Below are 18,957 nucleotides of genomic sequence, written 5' to 3'. Positions count from 1 at the left end.
CTCAGCGGTGAGCCTGCTTCTCCTTCTACCTCTTCCCTTCCCCCCAGCTTGTGTGTGCTCTCTCTCTGCTCTTGTTCTCTCAAAAAAATAATTTAAAAAAAAAAAAAGGGGGGGGAAATGTCTATAATGAAAAATCCAGAAGAAAAGGACAAGGAAAGGACAGGACCTCACAGGGAAACACATGACAAGAGTAGCAAGGGGAGAGGCTGGGAGAACGTATCCCAGGTGTGTGGGTGCCAGCAAATCCCACGCCTCTACTTTGCCACTACGTTCTTACCTTTATTCTCTTCTCCTTTCGCCATCTTGCTAATGGGAAAGATGGTCGTCACGTGCACGCAGTCCAGTATGGCCAGGAGGATTTTGGTTAATCGTAGAAGGTCAGAAAAGTTGTAGAAACCAAAGTATATGAGATTCCTAGCTAAATTTACAACCTATTATATGAAAACAAAAGAAAGAGAGATGGTATTAAATAAACTGTACCCTTCAGTTTTATGTTGACTAGCTGATAAATGACTAATTCTGACCCTTGTTATGGTAAGAGAAAGCATGTACTTTGCTTGCCATTTCCAATCAAATTTCATTTTGTTTCATAAGACAAAAAAATAAGAAACAAAAAACTGCAAAGCTACTGACGTATTTCAATAACTAGTTAATCAACAACTGACCTAATCATGTGTCTGTGCAGCTTCCCAAAGGTAATACAGCACCAGCCACGTTATAGCCAAAGAGAACGCAGATAACAATATTGCAATGCTCAGGAACAGAACTCCTCACAAGGAAAGGTGGTCTCAAAGAGAAACATTTCAACTCAAAGGTAACGGGATTTACGTACCTCAAATGCTTAATCTGTGACAGAGCCTGTGACAGAGCCCAAGCATACTGTTTCTTTTCTGCGGTTTTTAATATAATAAACAGAGTATACCTAATATTTTATCATTTTACGTGATACAATTCATCCTGGGTACTTCTAAGAACTTAACTACCATTAAGCCAAGTGACTGGTGATAGTTCTATTTTATTTTGGAACAAAATTGAGCTGAATTCCTTTTTATTACAAAATCAGAGTCTCATGATAGAAATCACCACATGCTAAAATATTTTCTATTTACCCGATAGAAAAACGACCAACGAAAAGTAGATAAAACGCATAGATCATTTATTTCATCATGGGTTACCTCAAAGGTAAGCTTATTTTTCTCCTTATCAGAGAAAGGAAACCTCTGACAAACCACATCTCTTAAATACTCCTCCACAAATTCCATGGTCTGTGCAAACCTCTCCTTAATTTCATCTTTGGAAGTTCCGCTACTATCATAGCTAAAAGAAAAGGAGAAATGAAATCAAATTTCAAGATCTTCATGGGTAGGCCTTCCCCAGCTGCTCCAACCACAAAGCCAAGAAGCCCTCCCCAACACCTCGTATCCCACCCTCTGTGCTTACTTTATTTTTTCCTCCTTAGCACCTATCATCAAGATAGGAAATCACTTATCTTGTTTGTATCCCTTTTCCCCACTACTGTAAAGATAGTGTTCTGGCTTGTTCACTGATACATTACTTAAGGCTGACACAAAGTAGAGACAAATATTTGTTGAATTAAAAAAAGGGACAAGATATAGAAAATATAATCATGCCATCTTTGGCATTCTTCAAACAAAAGTAGTATTTGCCACTCACTATTTAAGTTTAATGGAAAAAAAAAAAAGACTTCACCTTGCTTCTATGATTTAACTAGACTTAACCTGACCATAAGTGGTTTGTCTACCGTGACATAAAACATTATGAGGTTTTAAAGCAAAGTGAGGTCTTGGCAGGGAGAAGGAGCCAGGCTCACTCATCAATGGCGATCTCCGAGGGAATCTCAGACCACAGGCGGGCATATTTCACGGGAGTGACTTGTTCCTGGGGATCTCGGTCCACGTGCATATGAAGCATGAGACGGCAGAAGGACGCCCTCAGGTCATAGGGCAGGTTCTCGTCAGACATGCAGCGGAGAATGAGATCGACATCCAGCTGGCCTGATATTTCATTGATGGCCAGGTACTGGCGGTCTAGACACATCCTAGCAAAAAGGTTCAACTGATACCTGCAGAAAGGTAAAGTTACATGAAGAAATCAGAAATTGTTGACGATGAATGGAAACACACAGCAGGACAGTCCAGATATGCCCAACTTTCATAGGAGTGACATCTGGCCACCTGTACTTAGACATCGACATGCTTAAATGGCTTCTGTACCAGGCCGATAAAGGAACAGGTCAAACTACACCACTAGTCATACATGTCCACCCTGCTGAGTTGGGAGTAATTACGTGACTACTTGATTCCAATTTCCCCTTGTTTATTTTATGAAATAAATGGGGGAAAATGTTACATCTAAAATGGCTGTCTGCTTCTTCAGCTGTTTTTTTATACTGTATATAATGACCATGTAGGAAATGTTAAAGATATCTCCCATGCTGAGTCTAATTAGAAAATTTTCTAATACTCTTAGGATCTTATCTCATATAAGCCTACTCTTTGACTTCTACATGAAAAACATGATGTGCAAAGTAGCGGACTCCTCAAAATGTTTTATCTTCCTTCCTCATCCAACTACATGTGATCTTTGTCACCTTCCATACCGGACCAGGGAAGCACGCTTTCTCATTCACGCTCAGGAGAAGACATATCAAACATTAGAAGAGTAAACAACTTCCCATATGAAATAAGCAAGCCACTAGCTTCCAAAGTGGCAAATACTGGTTTCTGAAATGTAAAATCCTATTTGTTATCAATAACCATGGGTTGAAAATAGTCTCAATCTCACTAGATACCAGTGAGTGCAAATTAAAATAGGATTCTATTTCATGCTTATAAAATTAACAAAGATTAAAAAGCACCACATTTCAGAATTAGCAAAGACCAGGAGAAACAAAGTTCTATTCTACAACTGGTGGGGGTGTACGCCAAAGTATCTGATCTAGGACTGCTGAGTGACGTTAAAATACCCATCCTCGCCAACTCAACAATTCCACTCCTGATATGAAATGGAAACTCTTACTCCTATGCACACTTCTGAATAAGGATGCTCCCTGACATGAAAAGCTAAACTGTGGCATACAATGGGATATCAAAGAGCAATGAAAACGTAGCATCATAAAATGGAATACCACTCGGCTGTCAAAATTAGACAAATAGGTCTACCTCCAATGAACACGAACACATTTCAGAAGCAATACAGAATCAATCAGGCAGGCTTCAGAATGGGAGAGTACAGCACCATTTACATTCATTTCTAGGAACAGGCAATATACTCTGTACTTGGTATGAATGCATACTAATGGAGTAAAATATGAACACACCGAGAACGCAGAACGTATGCACCACAGGCACGAATGGGAGGGAGGAGACGGGAATGCAGGAGGTAACGGACTGCCGTAACCGCAAAATTTTACTTACTAAAAAATCCCATGAGCACTTTGCCATCTTCCCTTCTCTTTTCTTTGAAAAATTTTTATTGACTCTCCCCTCCCCCCTTTTCCTCTCCGTTGCCTTCCCTGAGGTGGCAGGGCCTGCAGGTCTTAAAGCTGGGACTGGGGAGACGCTGGGGCTGAAGGAGGTGAGCAGCAGAGGTGGACACTGAGCAAACAGCTACACATCAGGGCAACGGCCAGCCAGGTTTCTCTGTCGCAGAGCGGAGTTATGCACATGGAAAGGTGAAGGATGCAATAACCCCACGGGTGTTGGAATGGAACTGAAGTATTGACACGCACTCACGGTTTCATTATATATTAGTACAGACAGGTACAGAAATAGATATATGTGTGCGTGTATATAAATATGCATATATGTGTGAATACACACACTCATTTCCTAGCTCTGTCTGCAAAAGTTCTAGGAGGTTGGTACCATGGTCTCTATTTTGCAGATAAAGGAACTGGGGCATGCAGAGGTGTATAACTCGACCAAAGTAAAAACCTGCTCTGTAGGAAGGTCAGGATTTGACCCCAAGCAGTCTGACCATACGGTCTGACTCCTAACTACTACAATACGCATACAACGTCCTGTGCTGCTAAGGGGAAACAGTAACTAGGGGCTGATACATGCACTCGCTCTGCTGTCTACCTGGCCACATTCGGAAATCAATTTACTAGGAACTATCAATGAAACCTTACACTCCCAAATCCTAAAATACACAGCATTTGCTAGACAGGTGACATTGTGGTTCCTTGGAGCCATCAACAAACAAGCAATAAATTCCCCCTCACTTCTTTTCAGGGCACCCCCAACCGAGCCCGGCGGGACTCCCCGTCACCTGTAGTAGCTGAGAACATCTCGGTCTTCCTTTTGTCCTTCTTTAGCATCCTGGGCCAGTTCCCTCACGCTCTTGCTGCGAATCTCCTTGCTGCTGTCCCTCCAGAAGAGCCACACCTCCTCTTCATCCTCCCCTGCCTCCAGAGCATTCTCTCCAGTAGAAACACCCTCAAATTCAAAACGAGAAAGAACCAACCTAGAAAACAAGAGGAAGAGGGAAAACTCATTATGTTGAAATACTTGCTAGTGCTGGATCAATGGTAGCAATATACTGAAATCTAGCTTCACTTTCAGCATAAAGATAAAAAGAAAACCATTTTTCTCCCTGATGGCAGAATCGCAAAGAGCCAAACATTAACTTCTTCATATACTTTATCCCAGTGGTTCTCAAACAGGGTGATTTTGTTTGCCCTGCACGTTCTCAAGGAGACACGTGGCAATGTCAGTGGATATTTTCACATCTGTTTGTCCCAACGGAGTGGGAGGGGTACCACGGCATCTACTGGACAGAGGCCCGGGATGCTGCTAAATGCACGGACAGTCCGCCATGACAACTATCCAGGCGTGATGTCCAAGTGCTCAAGTTGCATTAACCCGAGTCCAAAATTAAGCTATGCCTGAGGAAAAAATAAAATCACTAGCTCAGGGTCTAATTCAGTTTGGGGTTTTATTTTGATTTGTTTTTTCAACATTGGCCCTATTACCAGGAAAACTGTTCCCTTGCTAAAAATGAATCACTACTATTACTAATTTCTATGCAGCATTAAACACTTTTTGAACAGTGATAATTTAAAAACTCTGCCCTATAGTGTCTTAATACCACCATTGAATTAGCTCCTTTAAATTTTAAAACTGATAATCATACTTAAAGTACTTTAAGCTCTTCAAATGAAACCAAAGTGTGTGCAAAATGCTTGCTGGTGAATACATACGAGTTTTCAACCAGCGTGCAAAGCAAGTGCAGGGGAGGCCACTCTAAAAGCAAACTTAACTTCCCCATGCAAGACCTTTGAGTCAGACAGACCCCATGCCAGCCCATCCGACTTCAGACCAGGTCTGAAGAAATCAAAGGGCTAAGTTCTATTAGTCAGGAATGCAGGCATCCACTAAACCACACATTCTCTACCTAAATCCCTTTCTCGTCTGTATCTCAAATCCCAGGACCCCCACTCACTTGGTCTCAATCAGGATGTCGGCATTGGTTGGATTCAGCACGGCTTTACATATCAGTTCCTGGGTCACTGGGATCGATTTGTTCATGGACACGCAGAGGTCGGAGAGATAATCTAAGAATCTGTCGAGAAAGAGAAAGCAAACAAGACATTTTCTGTAACTAGAGCAGAGGTTTGGCTCTTGGAGCCCGACTCTTTGCAAGTGGACAGTTCCAACAGAGCTTGGATCAAAGCAATCAGAGACAGTTTAGGTTTTGGTGCCAGTGCCTACGGCACAACCAGAAAGCCAGTTGCTGTAAGACAGGAAAGAAAGAAAGAAGCAAACGAGGAAAGATGGCAGCGGTTGGGGCAGACGAAGAAGGGATGAGGAAAAAATGCACAGAAAGAACAAGACAAGGAAGAAGCTCACGTAAGGGAGCTGTGGGGAAGATGGAGGGGAAGCAGACAGGTGAGGAAAGGCTCTAAGGCCTGAGTGCCCCAGCTGGAATCCCTGCTCTGATTCTCCTTAGTTATGTTCCAGTACGCAGTGTGACTCGAGGAAATTTCTGGACCTTGCTGCATTTCACTCTCCTCATCTATAGCAGAGGGTAATGTATAACCTCAGAGAACTGTCCTGAGGATTAAGTGAGATAATTCATGGCAAGTGCTGACTTAGTTCGGTTCCTGGTACGTGAGAATGCTCCACGAACGTTATTTATCTTTATGAGTGGGAGGAGTCATTTTACAACAACATTATCGGCTCTCCAGTGTGACCATTCATGATACCTATATTATAAACTATTTCCCATTGCTAAAATGTTGTGGATACCTTTTTTTTTTTAAAGATTTTATTTATTTATTTGAGAGAGAAAGAGCGCATGCGTGCACAAGCTGGGGGAGGGGCAGAGGGAAAGGGAGAAGCTGACTCCCCACTGAGCAGGGTGTCTAAGACAGGGCTCGATCCCATGACCCGAGCCAAAGGCAGATGCTTAATCCACTGAGCCACCAGCCCAATACTGTGGATCTTAATCAGGAGAAGAGGGAAGAGAATAAGAAGAGGGAGAGATCTATGCAAAGAGAAAAGACAGAATTCTAACATAAAACAAAAACAAGTAACAACTAAGTTTGCAAAAGACTCTTACTGCTGATATTTGGGGGAGGTGATCTGATAATCAGGGGGTGCTAAACTGTAACTGACTGGCCAAAACTGTCATTTACTGTGCATCTACTAAGTACCAGGCACTTCCCATGCATTTATTCTCATTCAATTTTCATAATCATCCATTTAGCATAGAAGGAAATTAAAGCTCAAGGGGAAAGCGAAGGTCACCCAGCTAGTAAATGTTAGAGCTAGGATTCCACTACAGGTCTATTCCAATACCGTGTTCTTGCTACTACTCATCCAAGAGCCTCTCAAGACCGGCCTAACTGAAATCTGTCGCTAGCCGTCCTCAGAAAGGAAACCTAGCCAAAGGCACCATGACTAGCCGAGGGCCTGCATCTTCAATGCCTGGACACCTTCCCCCGATCGGGCCCACTGCTGCCTCACCTGGGCTCCCTGTTCTTTCGCACCAGACTGACAAACGTGTCGATCTCAGCAGCGGTGATGTGTTTTTCCAGGAGTTTTCGGTTATTGTGAAGCAGGGCAGTGATCGTGTCTTCAGCCAACACATCATAGCCAATCTGCTTCTGCATGAAGCCAAACTGCTTGGCTATATACTCCTTTTAAGGAAGAAAAGAGAGGTCAGCAGGGACAACAAAAGATATTAAGGTTAACCCAAAACTAAGGAAAGTAGCAACAGTCCCTGATGAGAATTATTGTTCATAAGGGAAATCCTAGTGGAGCATCTTTCCGCAACTTTCCAATCTAGGACAGCAGCTGCAAACTCCCCCACATCCTTCATTTTACTAAACCCACCACACAAATGCAATTAAGCAAATTATCCCATATGTACAGATGGGCATTTTATTAAGTGCACAGTATAAATATTAATGCGGTGATTTATTTTTCTGAAAGGTCAAAAGCTGTTTTCCAGCTCTGATTTTATTACTAATTCAAGAGGATTTAACTGTGCCTTACTGCTCTGTGCTCCTGAATAAACACACTTAAGCCTACCTAGATATTAGAACAATATTACTCCCATTCTGTTTTCTTTATCTGGGGTGAAAACACATTTCTATAGCCAATGAGTAGCAGGAGCAAGTTAGGAATACCTAGGCCAGTGAATCAGATTCACAGAACCTATGAAAACATCTCTGGCTTCTCTCTTTGGGGATGAGACATGACATTCCATAAAAATACATGAGAACTCAGGGAAGCCTCTTGCAGATATTGGTTTCTAGTCAAAGATATAACCCTTCCTAAGACAATTTGTTTACTGAAAGTTCTAAGGGCCCTTGAAACTTGGCTTCATTTTTTTAAATTCATCCCAAAATCCTAAAAACTATGCAGGGTGTCCACAGTGGACACTGGCCACTTTTCAGCCCATGCTCAATAAGGATGCATGTTCGGGAATTTACCAGCCTTCAGGGACATACTACTGCCAAGCAGCAGAGAATCTGTAGACACCAAGTAAAGACAGTCAAGGTAGCAGCAGCGAGAGGGACTGGTTGGGTGTTTTCATGTACAAGCAAAACGTGCTGGCACACACGTTAGTCTCTGCTGTATCCTCATCTGCAGATGGCAGAGAGGAAGAGAATAAAATCTCTTCACACTATTCGAGCACTGCAGGTGGACTGAAAGCCACCAGAGAGAGGACCCAAGGACCACCTGTCCACACCAATGAACACAGCATCACAGGTATAGGATACTTTCCATTTCAACAGCAGCAAAGGCCAAGCCAAAAGCTTAGCAATACGTGCTAACAAGGTTCTGATACTTTAGAGCATTGCTTCAGTTTAACACTATCTTTATGACAAAAAACCTATACACTTTAATTACAGAGAGAAGTTTAAATTTAAAGGCCAGATGTCGTGGCAGTCAAAAGTTTACAAACAAAAGCCTCTTGTAACACACTGCAGAGACTGGGAGTCAAGGTTGTCGTAAGCGACATCTGTGCACCTCCAGCACTTCATGTCACAAAGTGCAGGGGTCCTCAACCTCAGCACTACTGACTTTCAGGGCTGGGTAACTGCTGTCAGGGATGTCCTGTGCATTCCTGGACAGTCCTTCTACACTACATGCCAGTAGCACCTCCAAGTGGTGACACTCAAAAGGTCTCCCGACGTTGCCAAGTTACTTCCTGGGGGACAAAGTAGTTCCAGCTGAAAACTACAAAATGTGATACACAGTTCACAGGTTTCCTTAAAATCTCAAATTGACGGGAACCCGCAGAGAGTTTAGAACATTTATTTTATGGGGAGAGGATAATATATACAGTGCCATGACATACACAAGGACTTCGAATGCCATAAAACATGAGCCAAAACCAAACTAAAGAGAAAGTTACCAGCAGACATGGAGGATATGGAAGGGAGCGGAAGAAAACATTCTGCTCTACTTTTAATATAAATGCATGCAATCATTTTCCTAAACCTTAAGGTAAGTTGGCATGAAAAACACTAGAAAGGTAATTAATACCAATGTCAAAACATAAAATGGCATTGAAAGGTGGCTGCCGAAGGGGACTTCTCAGGTATCTTTCCTAAGGACTCTGTCTTTTTCTCAGGCTTGCAAAAATATATTTCCTTTCTAAGCTCAAACTTAATAAACTATTCTCTAGTGATTAAATAATGACAGATGCAAGACTTAAAACTCATGAGGCAAGTATATGAACTTCAGTCAATCCTGAATCCCAACCTGGTTTTTCCTGTAGTCTTGCTGTGAGTGTCTCAGGACCCTGTAGCAGAGCCGGCAGATATGTCTGAAAGGGGCGTGCCGCTGGTCCCCTAGCTCCTCCAGCCGCAGCATGGGGCCATCGCCACAGTCTGTGAATGGGGCTTGTAACAACTTGAAGATCTGATTGTGAAAAAGAAGAACAGACACCGCCATCATTTAGAGTGTTCATGGCTAGCCCTTGGTCTCAAACTAACATAATCTCACAGGTGGCGGGACTGCACCAGCAACTCTCTCTAGATCAACATCAATTACCTGAAAATCATATGCGACCCATCAACTGAGACTGGCTACTCACTGAATTCAGGCCACCTGGACCTAACTGGTCCTCAAACACTTGCAAGTACAGTGTGCAGGGCAATGGTTAAGAGCACAGACTCTGGAATTAGCAGATTTCTCGGTTGAGATCACACTCCTGCATTACTCCCTAGCAGTACAAAGCAGTCGAGGTAACTTCGGGTTTTCTCCTCAGTAAAATGGAAAGAATGCCACCCAGCTCCCAAGGGGGCCCTAAGGCTAAAAGGAGATAATAACTGTCAGTTGCATAAAGATAGTGCTCAATGAAGGCTTCTGCCATGGAATCCGATCATTCCGGTCCCTCAAGGAATCACTATGGTGGAAAATGAGCATTGGCATGGAGCCAGAGGTCTAATCTGGGACTCATCCCATGAAACAGCTGGACCTAATTTATTCTTGGATGGGAAATCCTTGCTGAAACATGATGGCATGTTAATAAATTTTGTCTATCATCAACTGACAGGAGAAAGGATTCTGAAATCCCAAGTTCCTATGGAGAACTGTAGGACTAGTAACTAATGCGTTTTTCTTTGGGGGTTAGGGGCCAGGAATTTCTAAGCCAAGGAAATGGCCCATATACAGCTTTAGAGAACTGTACAGTATGCATCTCTGTGCATTTCATCTACCCTTGTCACCTCCCTATCATTTGTCTTCACACCAGTTTAAATTTACACCGGATAATACCATCTATACATGTATAAGCCATTTACTCATTCTTCATGGTAAGATTTTGTGGTGGTTTATGGAGTTCCCTATTTATCAAACACTCTTCATCCCCCAGACCTATGAAATAACCTTAAGGACACACAGCACTTGCTATTATTTTTGATGAAAATAAAGTTGTCAAGCAAACTCTTCTTGGAGTTCCTAACAGGTGAATTCTCACACGCTGATATCCAACAAGCATGTTTTCAATTGAACTGAGCTATGAAGCCCTGAAAAGACACAGAGGAATCTTAGATGCATATTACTAAGTGAAAGAACACCGTCTGGAAACGCTACATACTGTATGATTCCAACTATAGGACATTCTGGAATAAGGCTAAACTATGAAGTTAATAAAAGGATCAGTGGTGGCCGGGGGTGAGGGGAGGGAAGGATGAATAGGCAGAAAATGGAGGATTTTTAGGACAGTGAAAATACTCTGCATGATACTACAATGACGGATATGTCATTATGCATTTGCCTAAACCCAAAGACTGAGGGTAGAACTCCAAGAGCAAACCCTAATGTAAACTATGGATTTGGGGGACTATGATGTGTCACTGCAGGTTCAGCCACTGCAGTGGCACATGTTAATGACGGGAAAGGCTGTGCACGTGCGTGGGCAGGAGGTAATGTACACGCTGTGCCTGCCACGCACTACTGTTATGAACTCAACACTGCTCTACAAAATCAAGTCTGTTTTCTCCAAAGTCACTTGATCAAGCTTCCCAGGTGGGAAACATCCACGTCCCTGTGTATGAGCAGCAATCCCACTGATGTCTTACAGAGATCCTGGTGTATCGCATCTCACAGACCTGCTTGAGGATGTTCTGTTCTCTCATCAGCTTCTGCCGTTCTCTGTTGGGCTTGGAGAAGACCACCTCAAGGACATCTTGACCAGAGTTAGTGCCGCCCGTGACAAAGTAAACCAAGTCTTCCAGCAGCTTGGTCACAGACCTTAGGGGAAAAGAAGCTATTAGAGATAGGAAACGTTCAACGTCCAATAGGTTGGAAGCTTCACCTTGGAAGACTCAGGCCTAATGAGCCAGTTAAACATAAGCAGATCCATTCTTCCCAATTTCCCTGAAAGTGACAACCAATTGCCAAAAAGAGTAAAATACCCACATTACTGTCCACAAAAGGATAACCACCTTCACAAAATATGAGCCATCAAAAATTTTATTTCAGAGTAACACTGGCCCCCAATGTTTAGTTAGGTAGTTCCAGAAGCCAAATTGGAGACAGAGAAAAAGACCGATCTTTTCAACTTTAGAGACTTTCAAAGAAGTGAATGTGGTTTTTGAAAACCACAGGTTGAAGCCACATATAAATGCTAAGGCCTGCTCCTCTCAACAAGGCTGTTCAGAGTTGGCATTTTCTCTTTCTGAAAGCACGGGATTTCAAAAATCCATGGTGGCTGAGGATGAGCGTGTCTGGTTCTCGTGGGAAGCCCTCACCTTCTTTCATTCTGGGTGATGGTGCCCTTCTCCAGCTTCCCGGCTATGGAGCCCAGCACCTTGCTGGCATCGTTGGCAAAATCCAGGTCCCGAACCTCAGCAGGGGAAACTGGAACTATGGCAAACGCTTCCTTATCCTCTTTCACGGGGGAGGTGCCAATCTGAAAAGCAAAATGGTCTTTATGCAACTGTCTCTTGGATTGAGAGAGCAACACATTAATCAAACACTAAACTTAAGGGACACTAGGCTGGAGCTATCCTGCAGTTAAAATTAACTAGACACAGAAAAACATCTGGAAGGAAGTTCATTAACAGTTGTTACCTCTGGAGAGTCTTACTGTGGGGCAGTGTGAGGCAGAAAATGGGCTCTGGTATCATTTTATGCTTGTTAAAGGAAGCTGGTTAAGACTGTTGTAATTTAAAAACATGCATATAAGTACATAAGGAAAAAGCAAATGAGCAAAATGGTAATTACTGACTCAGAGTATTATAAGGGTAGACAACGTACCCGTTCCTTCACTTCTATATACCTGAAAATGTTCGAAAAATTGAAGAAAAAAATTCCAATGACCTCCCCCGTCACTAAAAACAACATGAGCATATCATTTCACTTTTTAAAAACAAAAATCCCTACGTTTGTGAATTTATGCTCTATGACCCTGGAGAAGGTAGTGATGGAGAGGGCGGTGAGTTCAGGGAGAGAAACTAAAGGGCCTGAGACAACTTTCAAAAAATAAAAGTATATTTAAATACACAGAGAGATAAAGAAATAATAAAAATCGGGGAAAACTGACTAGGTATCTGATGTGCCTCAAGGCACAAGCGAACATTCCCTGAGCCAAAATCATCCTTCAGACAGACATGAAATCCAGACAATTGCTCAACCTTTAGGGCAAAAGCCATGGAATAAAAAAGTTCTGGTTATTTCAAAAAGCCTGGGCTTGCTTGAGCCAGGTCCCTTGGAGAGAATTCTTTCACTGCATTCTAGTTTGTCCATGACCACACACTGGCCAAACCAACAAAATGCAGTCCCTACTCCCCCATCTGTTCTCAAAAGAGCCCTTTCATTAGGGAACACAAGAACCAAAGGAGGCAGCCAAGTTCCCGAACTTACTTTCAGCATCACGGGTTTTTCCTCTTCCTTGTCAATGGGGATATTTGTGCTGTGAACCCAGGTATTAGTGCACAGGTGTCTGAGCCGGACGTAGGAGTTTCTAAAGTGGGGGGAAAAAGGATTTGGGGGACAGGAATTTTTAGGTTCTCTATAGCCACTGGCCTAGAATATATTCTACCAAAATTAAAAGGGATCACCAAAATGTTTTTTTGTTACATACACTGGGCAATATAGACTGAGAAGCAAATGGCTGTGCACTGAGATATATTCTAATCTATTTAAAATAAGAAATCATTCATAAGGATTCTAACACTGGGATATACTATATTTCTAAATACAAGATGACTCCTATGAAGGAGTATCTCAGAACAGACTGAGCAGGAGACAGAATAACAAGTATTTCCTGAGTATATACTAATGCATGTCATCAGAGTGGATAAAGCAACACCTGAAATTTTCGTACGGATCAAAAAAGCAAAAAATAAAATTACTAGGATAAAATAGGAGTTAACATTTAATAATCTTGTGGTAGGGAAAGCCTCTGAAGCATGCAACAACATACAAGGTCCATAAATTTTAAAAGGCAAAGATGGATACATCTTATAATACAGTTTAAATTTTTTATTCTATTTTTTATCTTTTCAAGTATAAGATAAAATGAGTATTTTTTCCAAATACATTTCAACATCTATTAAGATAATAATGTATTTTATCTCATTTAATTTTTTTCCAATAACAAATGTTTATTTTTTCAAATTAAAAAAATTTTTTTTGCGAGTCATATGATTATTTACTTATTGATTTTGTGTTATGTTATGTTAGCCACCATACAGCACTTCATTAGTTTTTGATGTAGTGTTCCACGATCCATTGTTTCTGTACAACACCCAGTGCACCATGCAGTACGTGCCCTCCTTAATTCCCATTAGTGGGCTAACCCATCCCCCCACCCCAAATTTTATATCTTCTGTAAAGAAAAAAAAAATCAGGAACAAAGCTGAAAGAAAAAAGACAACCTGGGAAAATGAAAGAATACCACATAGGATAACAAGGTTATTAATCTGCATTTATAAAGAGATCTTCAAAATCGGTAAGAAAATAACATGAATACTGGAAATGAAAATGAGACTAGGACATAAGCCAGCAATCTAATAAAGCAATATAAATGGCCAATAAACTTGGAAGTATACATTCAATCTCCTTAGTATACAATTTATATAAATTAAAACTATGTATCATTTTACTCTATCATATTCCAAAGATCTTAGAGACTGACATAACCCAGTATTTACAAGAGCTTAGGGAAATTACACTCTCACCAGGAGTGTGAGGAGAGGTTAACAGGTGAAACTCTGGAAGGGAGTCTGGCACTTTATAAAATAAGTAAAATGTATCTACCTTTTCATCTAGCAATCCCATTTTTAGATTTTTCACTTAAAATGACAGCACAAGTACAAACTGGGGCATAGAGACATTGAACAAAGCATTATTTACAAGAGTTGTAAACAATCCAATGCCTCAATAATGGACTAGTTTATTGTAGTACATACACTAGAATACTAAATATTTAAAGTGATTATATTCCATATATACTTGGAAATATATACAGAACATAGTGAAAAATGTTAAAAATAGCTTATAATTCTATTTATGATAAATTACATACATGATATCTGTGTGCCCAAGGACTTGTTGAAAACTACATAAACCATACTGTTAACAGTGGTTATCTCTCAATAGTTAAATTTTTATTTAATTTTTATTTGCTTCTTTGCTCTCCATGACATTAACATTTGTTGTTGTTTTTTACAGTGAACATGGATAATTTTATAATGTTTTTCAATTTGCCTTAAGGGAGTAGTAGAAATAATGGCATAATTCTTGCATCAAGAATCTACCACATTAGTGAGACAAGATCAATGAACATAAAGCAATAGTAAGTAACGGGAAATGCACATTAAAAACCATTAAGTTGGGAGCAGTCAAGGTAAGTATTGAAGGACCTTTAGAAGAGGAGATTAATGAGGCTTCAGAAAATCATGGAAGTTTTTTGTCACAGAAAACTTGCGCTGGAACTTTGAACTTTGTTGGGGCTGGGGCAGACAAGGGAACATAGACTTCATTTGCATTAAGGGGAATTCACAGCAATGGTATAGACATGGAAAAGAGGTGAGGGCGGGGAAAGTATCAAGCCAGACACCAACTTCAGTACATCCTCTCTGCCTTTTGCTTTCCCTCATTCTAAATGCCTTGAACATTGGAAGTAAGGGCAACCATAGCGATATTTACGTAAGCTAGAATGAATATACATGAAGCAACATGAAGAAGAAATCTGACAGAGGTTTGCAATTCTTCTTCTTCTGAGTGACTTGGACTCATTTTCTTAATTTCAAAGTATAACCAAAACTTGGAGCTTAGCTTTTAATTGGATGATCACATTCTATAAAGTCCTAGGTCAGATTACACTTAAGACACAAAGGGCATTCTATCAATTCATCCCAAGTCCCATTCCCATCCTTAACTCAAAAGCCACGAGAGCAGGACAGTTATAAAACAGCCACAAAGTTGGATGCTCTCCCAATGTTCATTTAATTCATCTATTTTACATATATTGCAATTTTATTATATTGTTTAGTATGTTCAGTATTTGCCATTATCCTTTTCATTTTGGCTTGGAAAGATTCTTTTAACCAGTGACTGTCACAAAAATTCCTTTGCTGATACCATTTCTGAGACATTCATTTATCTACTTTCAGACTTCCTGACCTTCAAACTAGCAATATTTAGCACAGCTTTAAGATGTAGGGAAATGAGTGTACTACCCCTAAGGTTTTTTATCCCTCCACAGGACCAATGAATAAGAAGCCCATTCAATCAATTCTGGCTCTTGGGTTGTTGGTCAAAGGCAAAAATGGGTAAAAAATTTTAAAGCTAAGACCAAGTCCAAGATCATAACTGGTAACTAACACCGGTAGACCATACCAGACACTTTTTCCATGGTGAAAACAAGACTTCCCTTGTTTAAGAGTTTAGAATCCATCTACCTATGGACAACTGTCCACCAAGAGTTTTCCAACAGAGAAACAGAAATCAAAGTGGATATGGAAGCAGGGTCTCTAACCAGCCAAAGCTGCTTGGCCATCTCACCTCAAAGATTAGACTCACTTCCCCCTTCCTACAGGATCATGTGCATTTCGAACCCATTGGGGAATATGGCTAACTAGCACCTTACTCCCCTCGCCAGGGGAATGCCATGAAGCACCTTCTAATAAAACAATGTGATATTTCAAATCACAGGGTCCTATTCTTTGCTATTCCTTGCAAACTAAATCATTTAGCATGTAATATAAATGTCATTCCCTTGTCTCCTGGGAACCTAATCAAATTCATTAAATAACTACCAGAACAGAGGACATGACATATGGAAACTTACTTAAACCAAAATGCAACTGGGTTCTACAGACCTGTACTCATCTAGTTAACAAGTCAATGAGAAAGGAAGCTTTTAAAAAGCGATCTATAAGGGGCACCTGGGTGGCTCAGTAGGCTGAACATCCTACTCTTGATTTCAGCTCAGGGTCACAAAATTGAGCCCAGCATTGGGCTCCGTACTCAGAGTGGAGTCCATTTGGGATTCTCTCTCTCCCTCTGCCCCTCCCCCTGTACTCACGCGTGCACGCGCGCCCTCTCTCTCTCAAAGTAAATAAAATCTTAAAAAACACAAAAAGCAATGTACCATACTACAAACCATATTTTAAAGGGATCTCAAAATGGATCAAAGACCTAAGACTATAGGGCAAAAACTATAAAACTCTTAGAAGAAAACATCAGCATCATTGTTTATGACCTTGGAATGCGTAATGGTTTCTTAAGAAACCAAAAGCTTAAGAAATGAAAGAAAAAAATAGATAAATTGGACTTTGACAGAATTAAAAACTTTTCTACTTCAAAAGATACCATCTAGAAAGTGAAAAGACAACCTAGAGAATGGGAGACAATTCTTGCAAATCATATATCTGGTAAAGGGTTTATATCTAGAATAAAGAACACTTAAAAACTCAATAATAAAAAGATAACTCAATTTTTTAAATGGGAAAAATTCTCCTAAGATGATACACAAGTGGGCAATAAGAAAGGACGATGAACCTTATTAGGCCCCAGAGAAGCGCAAATCAAAACCACAATGAGGTGTCACTTCACACTTACCTGGATGGCTCACATAAAAAGACAGTAACAAGTACTGGAGAGAGAGAGTGTAGAGAAAGCGAACGCTCACACATAGATGGTGGGAGTGTAAAATGGTGCATCCATGTTGAAAAATGGTCTAGCCTTCCTCAAAAGGTTAGACAGTTACCATATGATGTAGCATTCAACTCCAAGGTATATACACAAGAGAATGGAAACTTATGTTTCCTCCCCCACAAAATGTGTACACGAATGTTCACAGCAGCCTGTGAACCAAAAAGGGCAAACAACCCAAATAGCCATCAGGTAATAAGGAGGTAAATATGGGGTGCCTGGCTGGCTCAGTCAGTAAAGCAAGTGATTCTTGATCCCAGAGTCATGAGTTTGAGCCCCATGTTGGGCACAGAGATTACTTTAAATAAACAAATCAATAAATAACATTTTTTTTAAAAAGGAGGGGTATTAACCCTTCTTTTAGAAAAATAAAATATGAAAAAATAAGTGGATAAATACAATATGGCATAACTACATAATGGAATATTATTCAGCAATAAAATAAAATGAAGTACTAATACATGCTATAACATGGATGAATCTTAAAAATACTAAGTGAAATAAGCTAGTTGCAAAAGACCACATGTTACATTTATATGAAATGTCCAGAATAGGCGGATCGCTAAAGACAGGACACAGGTGAGTCTAAGGTTGGAGGGGGAAATGAGAATGATGCAGAAAGGGTATAATGTTCTTTTTTTGGGAAAAAATGTTCTCAAACTGTGATGATAGCTGCCTGACTCTGCTTATCCCCATATGACTTAGATCTCAACAAATCTGTTTTTTAAAAAAAAAAAAAAAAAAAAAAAAAAAGCAGTCTAAATCAGGAGTTCCAACCCTGGAGAATGCAAAGCTGTGCACATACTTGGGATTTTCTAGAGAAACATCTCTAGCTTTCCCCAGATTCTCAAGGAATTAACAACCCAGCAAAGTTTAAGAACCAAGCAACCCTTTAACTGGATGGCCATGGAAGGCCTCCTTGCAATGTAAAATCTCTCCTACGTGGACACTGTCCTCCGTTTATCACTCCAACAGCACAAGGAAGGTTCTCCTCTACTGCTGATAGCACCCACGCTACACTGACCAGTTTCACCACCAGGTTGAACAGGGAAACGGCAATGACATATATGAATAACGAATCACAAAAAGATACTCAATGAGAGGGGCCAAATGTGAATCCTACAGATGCTAATGAGATCGCCGCTAACGAATGCTGTGTTGAAAAGTCAGCATTGGCCCCAACAACCCTGTCCGTCTTCAGTGTTTAAGATTTTGGACTCTGCAAAGGGACTGGCTGACGTTTGATAATTTGCTTGAACGCTCTGAGCTTTAGTGTCTTCACCTAGAAGAAGGGGCAAATAGTAATACCTAGCTCACGGGGTGGGGGGGATTGTGAAGATGGAATTACGTAACACAAATTAAAGTACTCAGCATTGAACATGGCATGCAGTCAGCACTCAATAAATGTAAGCCTTTATTAATAATATTGCTGCTGATTTTGGTGTTAAGCATGAGTTCTCATCCCCCACTTAGAGCCCAGTTATTCCCTCCACCAAAATGCATTCTTCTGCAACCAAACTAAGAATCAAATTTAACAAAATAACCAAAGAACACTCGTCTGACTTCTCAATACTCTACTACATACTCAGTGAGCTGCAAATACTCCATTTTCCAGAATTTCTTTACAATTGTTTATTCAGTTGACTAGGAGACCTCTCAAGTTTGGGGATGAGGACATGAGTCGAGGAAACTAGAAGCTACTTGAGCTTACGGTTTGGCTTGTTTACCTAAATAAAACACTTCTTGGCAACTCCTGAGAACTTGTAATTAATGAGCCATAAAAAAAAAAAAAAAGTAGCTGCCATTC

The 18,957-nt window shown here is 40.7% G+C and overlaps 1 protein-coding gene across 9 annotated transcripts in view; it reads right to left on the bottom strand.

The window, feature by feature from the left end:
- The window catches only part of ITPR1 (inositol 1,4,5-trisphosphate receptor type 1), a 328,561-nt gene that overhangs the window by 166,385 nt on the left and 143,219 nt on the right, over window positions 1-18,957 (bottom strand). For all 9 annotated transcript variants that reach the window (XR_004624746.1, XM_019800455.2, XM_034658671.1 and 6 more), the window contains 10 exons: window positions 12,852-12,951; window positions 11,738-11,898; window positions 11,096-11,237; window positions 9,243-9,401; window positions 6,993-7,165; window positions 5,467-5,586; window positions 4,294-4,488; window positions 1,832-2,083; window positions 1,176-1,317; window positions 278-431 (listed from right to left, as the gene is read on the bottom strand). Coding sequence is in view for 8 of the 9 variants with exons in the window: in XM_019800455.2 (XP_019656014.1) it covers window positions 278-431; window positions 1,176-1,317; window positions 1,832-2,083; window positions 4,294-4,488; window positions 5,467-5,586; window positions 6,993-7,165; window positions 9,243-9,401; window positions 11,096-11,237; window positions 11,738-11,898; window positions 12,852-12,951 (1,598 nt within the window). In the remaining variant the exon portion in view is untranslated. The remainder of the gene's footprint in view (window positions 1-277; window positions 432-1,175; window positions 1,318-1,831; window positions 2,084-4,293; window positions 4,489-5,466; window positions 5,587-6,992; window positions 7,166-9,242; window positions 9,402-11,095; window positions 11,238-11,737; window positions 11,899-12,851; window positions 12,952-18,957) is intronic.

This window comes from Ailuropoda melanoleuca, chromosome 4 (genome assembly GCF_002007445.2).
Source record: "Ailuropoda melanoleuca isolate Jingjing chromosome 4, ASM200744v2, whole genome shotgun sequence".
Lineage (NCBI taxonomy): Eukaryota > Metazoa > Chordata > Mammalia > Carnivora > Ursidae > Ailuropoda > Ailuropoda melanoleuca.
This window is presented reverse-complemented; position numbering and strand designations above follow the sequence as displayed.